This window comes from Electrona antarctica (genome assembly GCF_951216825.1).
Source record: "Electrona antarctica genome assembly, chromosome: 6".
Taxonomy (NCBI): domain Eukaryota; kingdom Metazoa; phylum Chordata; class Actinopteri; order Myctophiformes; family Myctophidae; genus Electrona; species Electrona antarctica.
The window spans coordinates 17003245-17016180 of record NC_136811.1 but is presented as its reverse complement, the minus strand read 5'-3'; the positions used below and the strand labels follow the sequence as shown (position 1 = coordinate 17016180).

The window sequence follows — 12936 nt, the reverse complement described above, 5'->3', positions numbered from 1 at the left end:
GGACCACTTTTCAGTTGTTTTCAGTATGTGCGGAATAACCATGTTAAATAACAGAGTATATTTGCATATTTCAGAACATGACTGTTGGGGGGACTTGTCACATTCCCTTCTTGTTATTTTGTGTCCATTACCCATGTGCTTGTTTTGCAGTATGGCCTTGACACTTAATCACATCTCTGCTGTCAGGCAGAAACCAACGTTGTCCAATATATTAACTTTTCAGAAAGAAAAAAACAAAAAAAACAAGCAAAAACAAAACATGTTTTTAGAAGACCACAATAATCAAAGTTGGTATGGTGACTGTACATCGTCAGATACTTGAATGTGTCCTTATATTATCATCACTTTTACCCAAATCCAGTGCAATATACAAGTGGAGTACTTACTACTGGAGTTAGGTTTTTGGCCATTAACATGGAGATATAGGCTTTTTCTCCGTCTGACATAAAACAATGATGGAAAAAAAACAGCCAACTCCAAAGTTGGAGTTAGGTGGTATTGTAGCAGTGACAGTGTCTTGTCACTGCTGGCCCATACTGGTTGATCTTTGGATCCAGTAGGTCCTAGAATTATTTTATTGGAACATAATTCAACATTATATGGGGCATCAAAAAATGTGTTCCTTGTAACTGTACATATGGAGACCCACAATAATGCATGCACATGAAGTTATCCATTGTGTCATTCCCAGATAAAACCTTGAAGATTTTATATTATTCTTGTAGCTGGATGAAATAAAGTACACCTTCATGCCCCAGAAACACGACCAGAGGAATGACGCCGTTAAACATCTTAGGAAGATTTAATGTACATTTAATTCTTACCACGTGGAACATATAGTATAAAGATTTTCATACTGAATAAATGATATTCATTGAGCCAAAAAAGGGGGAAAGGGAGGAATTTACATGATGTCTTTAGCTACATAAGTCTTGAAATACAAATATGCAGAGAATCCATATTAACCGGAGAAAAATTGTCAAACGTAACTTCATCTAGGGTTTATTTTTCATTTTTGTACCAGGAGATTAACAGGGTTCGAGCCGTGTCTGCCGTACTAAGGAGCTGTGAGAAAAGAGAGAGAGAGAGATGGACCGGAGGAAAGGGTCCATCTGCGCAGAAGGTGGTTGTGGGGATTGTAGTGGGACCAGGAACCAGAGTTCAGGAACCAAAAGGCTTTATTTACGCCCTCAATATATGCTTCGTCGCGTGACGGAGTGTTGCACGCTGGAAAACGGCCTGACCTATTGCAAGCTCACATCCCGTCGCGTCCGCTCGTATAGGCCGGGCCGTTTTTCGGCGTGCGCCCCTGCCACTGCTGTCCAACGTAGTACGGAAATCGGGCCCCTTTTTTATGTGGGTCCTCGATGGATGCACATCCCCCGCCAGTAGCGTGTTTGTATAGAGGAAATAGTGACACAGACAGAGAAGAGGACGGACACAGAAAGAAGTGTAATGTACAACATCATATATACACCACAGCAAAGCTGTTATCCCAAGTTGAAAACCAGTCCTCGGGGGGTGTAGAGGGGGGGGTGGGGGGGGACTTCTTTTTCCGTCAAGGGTATCTCATACAATCAAGGGATAAAGAGAGGAGGTAAGGATTGTTGTCAGCGGCGGCAGCCGTAGGTATTTTGGGGGGGGGGGGGGGGGGGTTGAAAGACCTTTTTTTGTTTAGCTTTTTTGTTTAGTTTTTTCTCTCTTGAACACCAAACTAAAAAAAGAACAAAAAACGACCTCGAAACGTCTAGGGAAATCTGCGCCGTCGTTACCCCTTCTCTGCGCGCGTTTGTGTATGTGTCTGTGTGTGAGAAAGAAAGAGAGAGAACTCGTGTTACAGAATGCTTACACTCAAAAGAGCAGTACGGTACAGAAAATGTCCTACAATCTACTGCACACTGCACAGGCCTCCCCGGTGAAGGTTGTCTGCTTTGAGCAGCAGGCTGTCTATCGTAGAGGCTGACTGGTGGGGATCCCAGTTGAACAGCAACCAGAACCAGTTGGCCACTCATCAGTTCTGCTTTCGCCTCAAAAACAGAAAACCAGTTTACAGACTCACTGTGCCCCTTCAAGGGGAGAGCTGGGGCACAACGTTAAGCCTCCCAAAACTCACTGTAAACGAGACAGCAACTTTGGTTAACAGTTTTCTCTTGTTTTTTTTTGTTTTTCAGCTATTTATTTTATTCATTTATTTATCTTTTTTATTAAAAAGTACTTTTACCCCCTTCCCCCCCCGACCTCCTCCTCCCCCCCACACAAGTGCGGCACGGTCTCCTAAACCTTTGCCGTTCTGCTCCGACATTGTCTGGTCGGCATTCGCGATCCAAGTTGATGTTGTTGTTGTCGTGTTGCGGCTGTAGTTGTGGGAGTCTCTCTGGTTGGTAATCCACTGCAGCTCTGTGTCTGGCCCGCCTCAAACGAGGACAGGCCTGGGGAGGGCTCAGAATGGAATCTGAAGGGTTTTGCATAAATTAAAAAGAGTCACTTGAGCTTTCCCTGCCCCTTTTTACACATACAAGCCAGGTCACCGGGGGGGGAAGAGAGAGACATGGGATGGGGGGGGCAGGGATTTTAAAAACCCCTAAAGGTGGAGCCTCAGCTCCCTACAGCTGTCATGACTGGCCGATCAGAAACAGTACATCACAGATGACGTGGGACACCAGTGAGTTCATTAGTGGGGACACGGAGAGGTCGAGGAGCCGGGACTCGTATAGCGTGAACTCGGAGTGGTTCTCCTCCACCTTGGCTAAGGCGTGCAGAGCCCGGGCGGCTCGCCGCATCATGTCCGGGCTGGTGGGCTCGAAGTGCATCCCCTGGAGGTGCAGCAGAGAGCTCTGGCTCTGCTGGAGCTGCGTGGCCGCCAGGCTGTCCTCCAGGAAGCCCAGCAGGTTGCCCACGCTGCCCTTCTGGACGGCGATGGCGCGCGCCGCCATGCCATCGCCCTGGGCCAGGTTGGCCAGCAGCACCACCGCCATCTCCCGGCACACCGCCACCTTCCTGTCCCCGATCAGCCGCACCAGGATGCCGTACAGCTTCTCCAGCCGGGTGAAGGGCGGCGTGGCCAGTATGAGGTCCACATTGTTATCTTGGATGCTCAGCTTGCTGAGGGTCTCCAGGACCAGTCTCTGGGGCGACAGGGCGCTGTGCGGGCCCAGCGTGGGGAAGGGGTCCTGGGCCTCGGCCGAGGGGCACACGGCCCAGTGGAGGAGGCCGTCCAGCAGCGGCAGACAGATGCTCTCCGAGTAGATGGAGAGGTCCAGCTGGCCGGAGATGTTGGCCAGGGTGACCAGGGTGTTTTCCCGCAGCAGCTCCAGGCAGTCCCACCACCACTCGTCCCGCTGGCTCACGCCTTCGTCCGACTCCTCGTCCTTCTCGTACGTGAGCGGGGCCTGTTTCCGCTCGGGGTGCCTATGGGGGTTAGTTATTGACATTGTGACATAGGCTTTGTAAAACGAAATTATTGCACAGGGCAGATAAATGACTGACAATGACCAATATACCAGTGCACCAAAATATATTATGTACCATGGGCAAAATATGCCATATATCTAAATTATTAAATATGAGCTATTTGAGCTGAGCTATTTCCGCTATTATTGAAAACAATTATCAACATTTATACAGATGAATGGAAATGATTCTGACGATTATGAAAGAATAATTGCGATTAATGGTTAAAGGGGCATTCCACTCATTTTCAACATTTTACCTTGTCATTAATATACCTTAGAGCTGTTGTGTGGAAATAATAAAAAAGTCCCCCCATTCTGTGTTTCCTAGAACTAGAGGTCTGAAAAAAATCATTAACATGGTGAAACACATCTTGATGATGTCATCAAGATGTGTTTCACCATGTTAATGATTTTTTTTCATAATTACAGTTCTAGGAAACAAAGAATGGGGGGACTTTTTTTTATTATTTCCACACAACAGCTCTAAGGTATATTAATGACATAGTAAAATGTTGAAAATGGGTGGTTTTCCCCTTTAATGATATAATAATTGTGCGCGAGTGGGGGCCTACCTGTGGTGGAGCAGGATGAGGCGGCTGAGCAGCAGCAGCAGCCCCGGGTGCCTGGACATATCGTGGTCGTTGCCTGGGACGAACGAGAGGCTGCGGACGATGTTGGACACGCAGATGCAGCGGCGGGCGAGAGAGTCCTGCCAGTGGGCGAGCGTGATGAGCGGGCCCTCGTCTTTGCTGTGCGGCTCGTCCTCCAGGATGGTTCCGAGACGGCGCGACGAGGGCAGGGCCAGGGCGCTGCCGCAGAGCGCGGCAATGGCGCTGGTGCTGTTGTTCTCCTGTTGGCTTTTGGAGCTCTCTTTCTCAGACTGCTTTGCCTCGGCGTCCGGTTTCTTTTCCTCACTGTTGTTGGCTAATGTGCTGGCCTTCTCTGATGTTGAGGCCTTATCTGATGTCGAGGCCTTCTCTGATGTCGAGGCCTTCTCTGATGTCGAGGCCTTCTCTGATGTCGAGGCCTTCTCTGATGTCGAGGCCTTCTCTGATGTCGAGGCCTTCTCTGATGTCGAGGCCTTCTCTGATGTCGAGGCCTTCTCTGATGTCGAGGCCTTCTCTGATGTCAAGGCCTTCTCTGATGTCAAGGCCTTCTCTGATGTCGAGGCCTTTTCTGATGTCGAGGCCTTCTCCGACGCCGAGGCCTTGTCGGACGCAGAGACCTTCTCAGAAGTTGAGGCTTTCTCGGACAATGAGGCTTTCTCGGACAATGAGGCTTTTTCGGACAATGAGCCTTTCTCAGATGTCAAGGGCTTCTCGGACGTCGAGGTCTTCTCGGACGTCGAGGGCTTCTCGGACGTCGAGGGCTTCTCGGACGTCGAGGGCTTCTCGGACGTCGAAGTCTTCTCGGACGTCGAAGTCTTCTCGGACATCGAGGGCTTCTCGGACGTCAAGGGCTTCTCGGACGTCGAGGGCTTCTCGGACGTTGAGGGCTTCTCGGACGTTGAGGGCTTCTCGGACGTCGAGGGCTTCTCGGACACCGAAATCTTCTCGGACGTCGAAGTCTTCTCGGACGTCAAAGTCTTCTCGGATGTCGAAGTCTTCTCAGACGTTGAGGCCATCTCCGACATAGAGGGTGTCGAGGGTGTCTCTGACGTCGAAGCATTCTCTGGGGAAGCTGGCCGCTTTGGCCGTTCATCCTCGTCCAGACGTCGCTCCTTGGCCTCCTGGTTGCCGGTTTCCCCCGCCTCCGCTACTGCTGCTTCTTTTTCAGGTAATTTCCTCTTCAGCAATTTCATGGGGACCGGCATTCGTTCCCGGGACTCCAGGAAGTCCTCTCGAGGTTCGAAGTGGGTTTGGATGTGCTCCGTGGAGTCTCCTCCCCCAGCACTCCAGTGGAGCAGCCCGCTGTTGAACGCCTGCACCTTGCCGTGGTTGCTGGCGCGGTTGGCCGCAAACGGGTCCTTCTTTCGTACCACCTTGAGAGGGAGCTTGTCGAACTTGCTGGCCTGTTTGGGTCTCTCATGCGTCGACGGCAAGGAGTGCGACTGTTCGGACGAAGACCCTTTCCTCTCCTCGTCCTCTGCCTTCTCCTTCTCTGTCCGAGAGCCCGAGCACGGCTGCTGCTCCTCCTCTGCCTTCACACGAGGCTGCCCTTCGGCTGCTCCCTTTTCCTTCTCCTCCTCCTCCTCCTCATCATACTCCTCTTCGTCCTCCTCCATGAGCAGATCCTCCTCGTCTGCGCTGTCCCAGTTCAGAGCGTCGGGGTCTAACAGCGTCCTCTGGCCAGGGTCTCCCACCTCGTACTCCCGCAAGATGCCGAAGATCTCGATTAGGCAGCGTCGGAAATACTCCACCACCAGCTCTAGGAAGCCAGGCAACTGTGGAGGTGAAGGAAATGACAGTAAGTATTGTTAATATACACATGGCTTAAAGCTCTCAGTCACTTGGATTCCTTATTAGAGGCCAGCATGTCTCTCTTGGCTAATTGTTATGCTTCTTTTAAGTTATGCTTCTTCTCAAACCTTAAAGATTATGCATTTCCTTAACCGTTATTTGCATTATGCATTTAAAGGAGCATTCAGTGATTTGGGTGATTTGGAAAACCACCCAGTCCGCCCCGGTAACAAAATGTGCACATGCACGCTCTACAGTGGGGGGAAGTGCAACAGGCCAACAGCATGTGCACCAAGGCTCGATCATGATTGGAGGAAGGCCCCTCTCATCCTGATTGGACGAAGGCTTTGCCACCCGCCACCAAAACTGAAACTAGGGTTTTTTGACCCCAGGGGCTCATTGGGGACAGGGAGGAACTCCTTATATGGTCAGCACACTCTATAGTAGGGAGGATTATCCCAAAAAAAAGAAAAAATAAGTGGTATTTGAATGAAGTGAAATCACTGAATATACCTTTAATTTGTTATATATATTTTAAAATGGCTTTATTCAAAATAAAAATTATAATAATCAAAATCAGTTTGAGAGTCAAGTCAATTAGCCCCACGCCAAAAGCTATTGTCCAATGCCAATCCAAATAGTTTAGCAACTGTTGCCAATACGGATGGCAAGATATTTTGCATGGCTGTGTTGTTGAACACATACACAGCTTAACGTTGGGAAAGTTACACGACTGACCAAGGTGATTGCAATAATACTAATCACCGTAGTCTTACCGTGCATTACATGAAAACACCTTTCGGACAGTCGTTAAAGTTGATTGAGTTGGATACCGTTTCTCCCTCTAACATTTCCTCTCATTTCTGTAAATTGAAATAATGTCATGCACATTTTTTCCAGTCATAGCCTAGGTCTGGTTGACTAGATTTAGAAGACATTTTGAAGCTCTTGCCACAGATTATTTATATGGAGAAATCCTGTCATTTAACATGCATCTCAATGGGTGAGAAGGACAGCGCCTTGCCATTGCCGAGTGGAGTGGGAGGGGCTTAGCGAAGGGCTAATTGAGAGTTCACAGCACAACTAGAACAAAGATGGTGAACATAGAATGAATTATTATAACTGCTCCCGATGAGAAGGTTGGTGCCTTGCATGCATTCCTCCACCAATCAGTGTACATTGTAATGAATTAAGCACTTTGGAGAAGTAAAATACTGGTTTTCTCGCAGTGTGGAGGAAGAATGCTTAGGATTTGTATTGTCATCTCTTGCCCTTGAAATATATAATCCTTGGTTTCTGTTTGTGTGTAAACAAGAATAGCAATTCAATGCAGTCAAAACCACACATGTCGCCGTCATAAGACCAGAGGGAGCACTCTATGATCACGGTATCAGAGCACGGTACTTGCTTCAAGTTGCTTGAGCAGCTGGAGCCCCTCAAGCCTAATTTATGCTATGTCGTGTGTTGTGCATGCAGAGAATGGCCGAGAATGGAGAAGACCGCTCTAGCTCACAACGGTCGCATCCGTGAAAGAATTTCATATTTTCCAAAATAGTGTAAATAGCAGATCTACAAGCTTGTGGATCGGCTATTTCAACTATTAATGTTTTTTATAAAGTATAAAGTTATGATCCGTCATATCTGCCTGTGCACCTTTTGTTTACGAAGCCTAAAAGCAAAACAGAAATATATATTTTGTATTCATAATGCTCCAATGTTCAATGACGCAAACAGAATTCAATCGTTGTGTGTGACAATGAATCTTCAAATTAAATTTGTAATGGTGACAGACAACTGCGAGCTCTTGTGGTTCGTTGCTGTAATAAAACATGGGTGTGATGGTGTGCCCACCCTGTTGAGGCTAAACGTTGCTGTAATAAAACATGGGTGTGATGGTGTGCCCACCGTGTTGAGGCTAAACGTTGCTGTAATAAAACATGGGTGTGATGGTGTGCTCACCGTGTTGAGGCTGAAGGTCTGGATGCTGTTGTCGTCGTACAACAGGATGTTGATGGTGTCCAAAGCCCACGTGCTCTCAGCCAGCAGACCAGACTTTAACGACATCATGACTCGCCAGGCCTCTGGGGTTCCTGCGAGATGGAAACAAAAGAAAATACAAAACGTATTCAATATGCGCAGTGGTGGAAAAAGTACTCATATATTTTACAACACTGTAACGTAGAAACACAAGTAAAAGTCCGGAATTCAAAGTTTCCAAATGTATAAAAATCATTTGAAAATAGTAGATCTTCAATCGCGACGTATTGTGAGCTCATAAGATCGGCTATTTTCAAATGGCTGAAATGCATATATGGCTGATTGTCTGCTATTGACGTATATATAATAGCTATTTGTTGTCTGCGATTGACATATGCGGTTTAGTACTGCATATAGTGAAACGGCACTGCTAAAAACAACTTTTTGTCCTGAGCCGGTTGCTAGGCAACGCCTTGCAAAGCCCCAGCACCAGGATACGTGCGCGCGCCCCCCCATAGGGTCCCATTATGTAGGATCTTCTATGGTATAGCTCTTCAGATTTTTCATCACATCGCGATCGAAATATAAACGTTTCTCAAGAAAGATAGCTAGCGTGAGCTAATGCCAACATAAGCCTTTTCTTACTTACTTGGTACTTGAGTAGTAATCTATCGGCCCCAGCACCACGCAAGCTATTTACCACTTGTGGCCACCAGGCCGCAGTCGAAGTGTTAATGTATGTTTTGTAATAATAGCGGTTTTGGATTTACAATATTGCATGAGCATAAAAGTCAACACAAGGCCACGGACAAAAGGATAAACATAATAGGTATAGTAAAAAAGAGGGACGATCCGGGCACTCAAAAGTTAAAAAGGAGGAAAGGCCTTTACATTAAAAGGCAACAGCCAACATGTTTCGACCATAACTGGTCTTCATCAGGGCGAGAATGACATGATAATAGATAGGCAGTGTATTTATTAACCTTTCCGTACAATTTATTTAAGATTTTTTTGGGAGAGAGAGAGAGAGAGAGATAGAGATGGGGAGTGACACACAGCAAAGGTCGTCCAGACCGGGATTTTAACCAACGACACAACGTCAGGCTGTCCGTGCCCTTTCCGTACAAATGTATTATAATATTTAGGTTATTCAGGTTTTTCAGGAAAGAAAATCTAATATAAATCAATATTAGTTGTGTTGTAGCCAACATACCTATCTCTTTGACGGTGAGTCGCCGTCGTGGTTTCAAGATGGGATGGGTGGCCTCCACGGATCCGGGAGGGAAAGGCATGTCCCGTCGTATGAGGGGCGACTGCACCGCGGGGGGCGCTATGTGAGACGCGGGCACCGGGGGTCCGGCCTTCTGCATCCTGAAGGGCGACTTACTGGGCGACGTCCTACTCTCCAGGGGCCGGGGCATGGAGGTCGGACTGGACACCTGTGTGGACAGGACAGATCGCTGCTATTACATAGGGGAATAATCACCTGATCGCAAATATCTTTGCATCCTTTCCATTCATCTGTATATATTCATCTGTTGACATGTTGTAATACATTTTCAAATATCAGATCTAAAGGCTCTCTACTAAAGCTTGTAGATCAGCTATTTCCCATAGTATAAAGTGATGTATTTATACGGCCTATTTTGGCCATGGGAACGCATCCGTGGCATTTTAGAGTTTTGCATTGGCTAAAATATTGAAAGTGTAAGAACGACTGATTTAGAAAGCATTTGTAGAATTGGTCTTAGGTCTGAATCAAAGTCCATGATGGCGACAGCACCCCCCCTACCTGTGGAATGTGGTTCTGCACGCCCTGCGGGGACGGGTAGCTGCCGGGCTGCACATTGGCACGCGACATGGGCTGGCCTCCAGGGCCGTAGGGGGGCCCTGGCCCTGGCCGGGGGCCCATCTGAGGTCCTCCCCACTGGCCCTCGTGGTTCATGCGCTGTTCTGTCGGCATCATCTCCTCGGGGCGGTTCATGCCGGTGTAGCCACCGGGGCCCGGGGGTCCCCCGGAGGCCCCTGGTGGGCCGCCCTGCCGGTTGGGGTAGTTCTGGAAGTTCATGTCCCGGGGTCCCCCCTGCCACATGCCTGGCCCTTGGGGGCCGTCGGGGCCCTGCTGCATCATCTGCGGAGGCATGTTGGGCCCCTGGGTGACCCGTAGGGAGGGTGCAACGGTTAATGGGAACTAATTGATTTAATCCATTATGGAAATCTATTGAAAATCTCAAATATTAAATTCCATTCAATTAATAATCAATCCATATTTTGGGCATGTAATTAAAAAATAATTGTGAAAATAGCTACAATCTAAAACCTCACAAAGCATCGTGTTGTGAGCTCTTATATCTAGTATTGTCACTATTTCTGCACATATAGTATATTTATTATGGAGAGAATTACATTCAGCTTTAGAGGTCAAATTGAAGTCTTCACGGACAACTGGTTTAGATGGATTTCTCATATCTCTACCATAAGACCTGATTTTGTTTAAATTCGGTTAAATCTGATACATTAATGGACTTTGTTCACCTGTTGAAGTGGATGCACCCGTTAGAGGTACGTATGTATAGTGATCATCAATAGAGTAGAGGCAGATATCTCCCCTTGTGCGTATTTGTATGTACCGGTATATTGTTTGTTTGTGTGTATTGTCTATTCTTTTTCATGAATGTTTGATTAAAATTCAATAAAAAGTCAATGAAATAAACAAAAACAAAAAAGGTAATGAATAGAACAATCACCGCTAATGGAAAATAATGGATTATTTGAAGCCCTACCTGGGCGTTGGGTGGACCCTGGGCGCCCTGCATCCGCTCCCTGCCGAAGGGGAAGGGGAACTGGCCCTGGCCGCCGGGTCCCGGCGGGCGCCGGTCGGGGCCGGGGTAGGGCCCGCCGCTGCCACTGTACTGGTTGTACGACTCCGGCTGGCCTGAGGGGGGCGCAGTGGAGCCTCCTTGCTGCGGCGGCTGCTGCTGCTGTTGCTGCTGCGGTGGCTGCTGTCCGCCGGGGAAAGGCCCGGGGTAGTCGCCCTCGTGGCGCTTGGCTGGCGGGTAACCACCTTGACCTTCCACGGGACGCTTGTAGTTCTGCATTTGGAAAACAACAATAATGGTCCACAGTCAGGGCAATAGCAGAGGTTCCTAAAACAATGGGTTGGGGCTAGGTTTTAATTTTTTTTGTCGCGACTAAATACCCCCTTTTTATGTTTATTAAAAAAAGATTTTCACAAAAAAAAATCCAGAAATGTCAACAATTCAAAACGATTTCTAAAGAATCAAGTCCATACAATAAAAAAAGATTTAATAATGAAATGCATCGTCAAAAAAATAAATAGTGCTTAAGCGATCAATTGCTCTTTTGGGTCTCAAACTAAACAGTTTGGGGGGAAACCCCCTCTGGACAATAGCATCAGTTGACCCAGATTAAAACTCCATAAGCAGCACATGGGTAACCCAGCATCCAGTTAACCAGATAGCATCAAAAGGCCATTTGAAAAGGAAACAACAATAGTGCCAACACCAAAGGACGAAACCTATACTCTGAAAACTGAATAGCTTCAGTGTGACATCATTTGTTCCCGGCGTTGGTGCGAGACGGGAGTGTGGTGTGTGTGTGTGTATGTGAGACGGATCGCTTACCTGTTGTTGTTGCTGTGGGTACATTCCAGGCTGCTGATTGGGGTATGAGCCACTAGGGGGCGTGCCCTGGCCAGGGTACTGATTACCATAGGAATCATGCCTGCAAACAGAGGATCCCGTCAGCTTTCAAATATTAAGTGTTGCTCTGCTTACTCACTGCTCACCGTGCTAGGGACTTACTAGGACCACTATATGAGCTGCTCACCGTGCTAGGGACTTACTAGGACCACTATATGAGCTGCTCACCATGCTAGGGACTTACTAGGACCACTATATGAGCTGCTCACCATGCTAGGGACTTACTAGGACCACTATATGAGCTGCTCACCGTGCTAGGGACTTACTAGGACCACTATATGAGCTGCTCACCGTGCTAGGGACTTACTAGGACCACTATATGAGCTGCTCACCGTGCTAGGGACTTACTAGGACCACTATATGAGCTGCTCACCGTGCTAGGGACTTACTAGGACCACTATATGAGCTGCTCACCATGCTAGGGACTTACTAGGACCACTATATGAGCTGCTCACCATGCTAGGGACTTACTAGGACCACTATATGAGCTGCTCACCGTGCTAGGGACTTACTAGGACCACTATATGAGCTGCTCACCGTGCTAGGGACTTACTAGGACCACTATATGAGCTGCTCACCGTGCTAGGGACTTACTAGGACCACTATATGAGCTGCTCACCATGCTAGGGACTTACTAGGACCACTATATGAGCTGCTCACCATGCTAGGGACTTACTAGGACCACTATATGAGCTGCTCACCATGCTAGGGAATTACTGGGACCACTATCAAACTGGCATCCTCATTATTGACATTATAGGTGAAAATGTTAAAAAGTACATTTATATATTCTAGAATCATCTTCAAAAATTGCAACAAATTGCCAATCTACATGCTCACAACACTTCGCAAGCTTGTAGATGTTGCCATTTCTTTTATAGTGCTTAACATCTTGAATGCACCGCCATTATTCAAAAATAATGGCGCTATAGTGTGTCACAGTCCCACCCCCTACGAGGACCCAGGATATAATTCCCCATTCATTTTCATCATAGACATTTCAAAAAGTATTTATTTAAAGACCGTTTAAGCCTCGTACAAAGCCAACTCGAGTTGTGACAAATCATGACAACAAACACAATTTTTGGGGCAGAACAAATAATTAGAAAGAAGAAAAAAAACGGCAGGTTTTTCTGTTGTTTTTCTTCTTTGTAATTATTTGTTTGGTCCAAAATATTTACTTCTAAAGTCTCTCTAGAAGCGTTCAGAAATGAAGACAGAACATTGCCATTTTGATCAAAACCATGGAGAGATTTAGAGTAAAGAGACAGTTTAGTCGGGCCGTAAACAAGGAAGTGACGCGTACGCGCGAAACATGTCTAGGATCGCTGAAGAAGGCATGGCCAAAAAATAATAATACTAGGGGGGCAGCCCTGGTTGAATGAG

General features: G+C 47.2%; 1 protein-coding gene across 11 annotated transcripts in view; it reads right to left on the bottom strand.

The window, feature by feature from the left end:
• Positions 1 to 241: 241 nt before the first annotated feature.
• The window catches only part of arid1aa (AT-rich interaction domain 1Aa), a 38828-nt gene continuing 26133 nt past the window's right edge, over positions 242 to 12936 (bottom strand). For 9 of the 11 annotated variants that reach the window (XM_079502747.1, XM_079502751.1, XM_079502752.1 and 6 more), the window contains exons 17-23: positions 11473 to 11572; positions 10612 to 10920; positions 9621 to 9980; positions 9042 to 9267; positions 7811 to 7941; positions 4025 to 5835; positions 784 to 3408 (exon numbers count right to left, since the gene is read on the bottom strand). In XM_079502747.1, the coding sequence (XP_079358873.1) occupies positions 2613 to 3408; positions 4025 to 5835; positions 7811 to 7941; positions 9042 to 9267; positions 9621 to 9980; positions 10612 to 10920; positions 11473 to 11572 (3733 nt within the window). In that variant the 3' untranslated portion in view covers positions 784 to 2612. Of the gene's footprint in view, positions 3409 to 4024; positions 5836 to 7810; positions 7942 to 9041; positions 9268 to 9620; positions 9981 to 10611; positions 10921 to 11472; positions 11573 to 12936 lie in introns of all 11 variants that reach the window. The other 2 variants (XM_079502748.1, XM_079502756.1) reach the window with 2 other exon arrangements.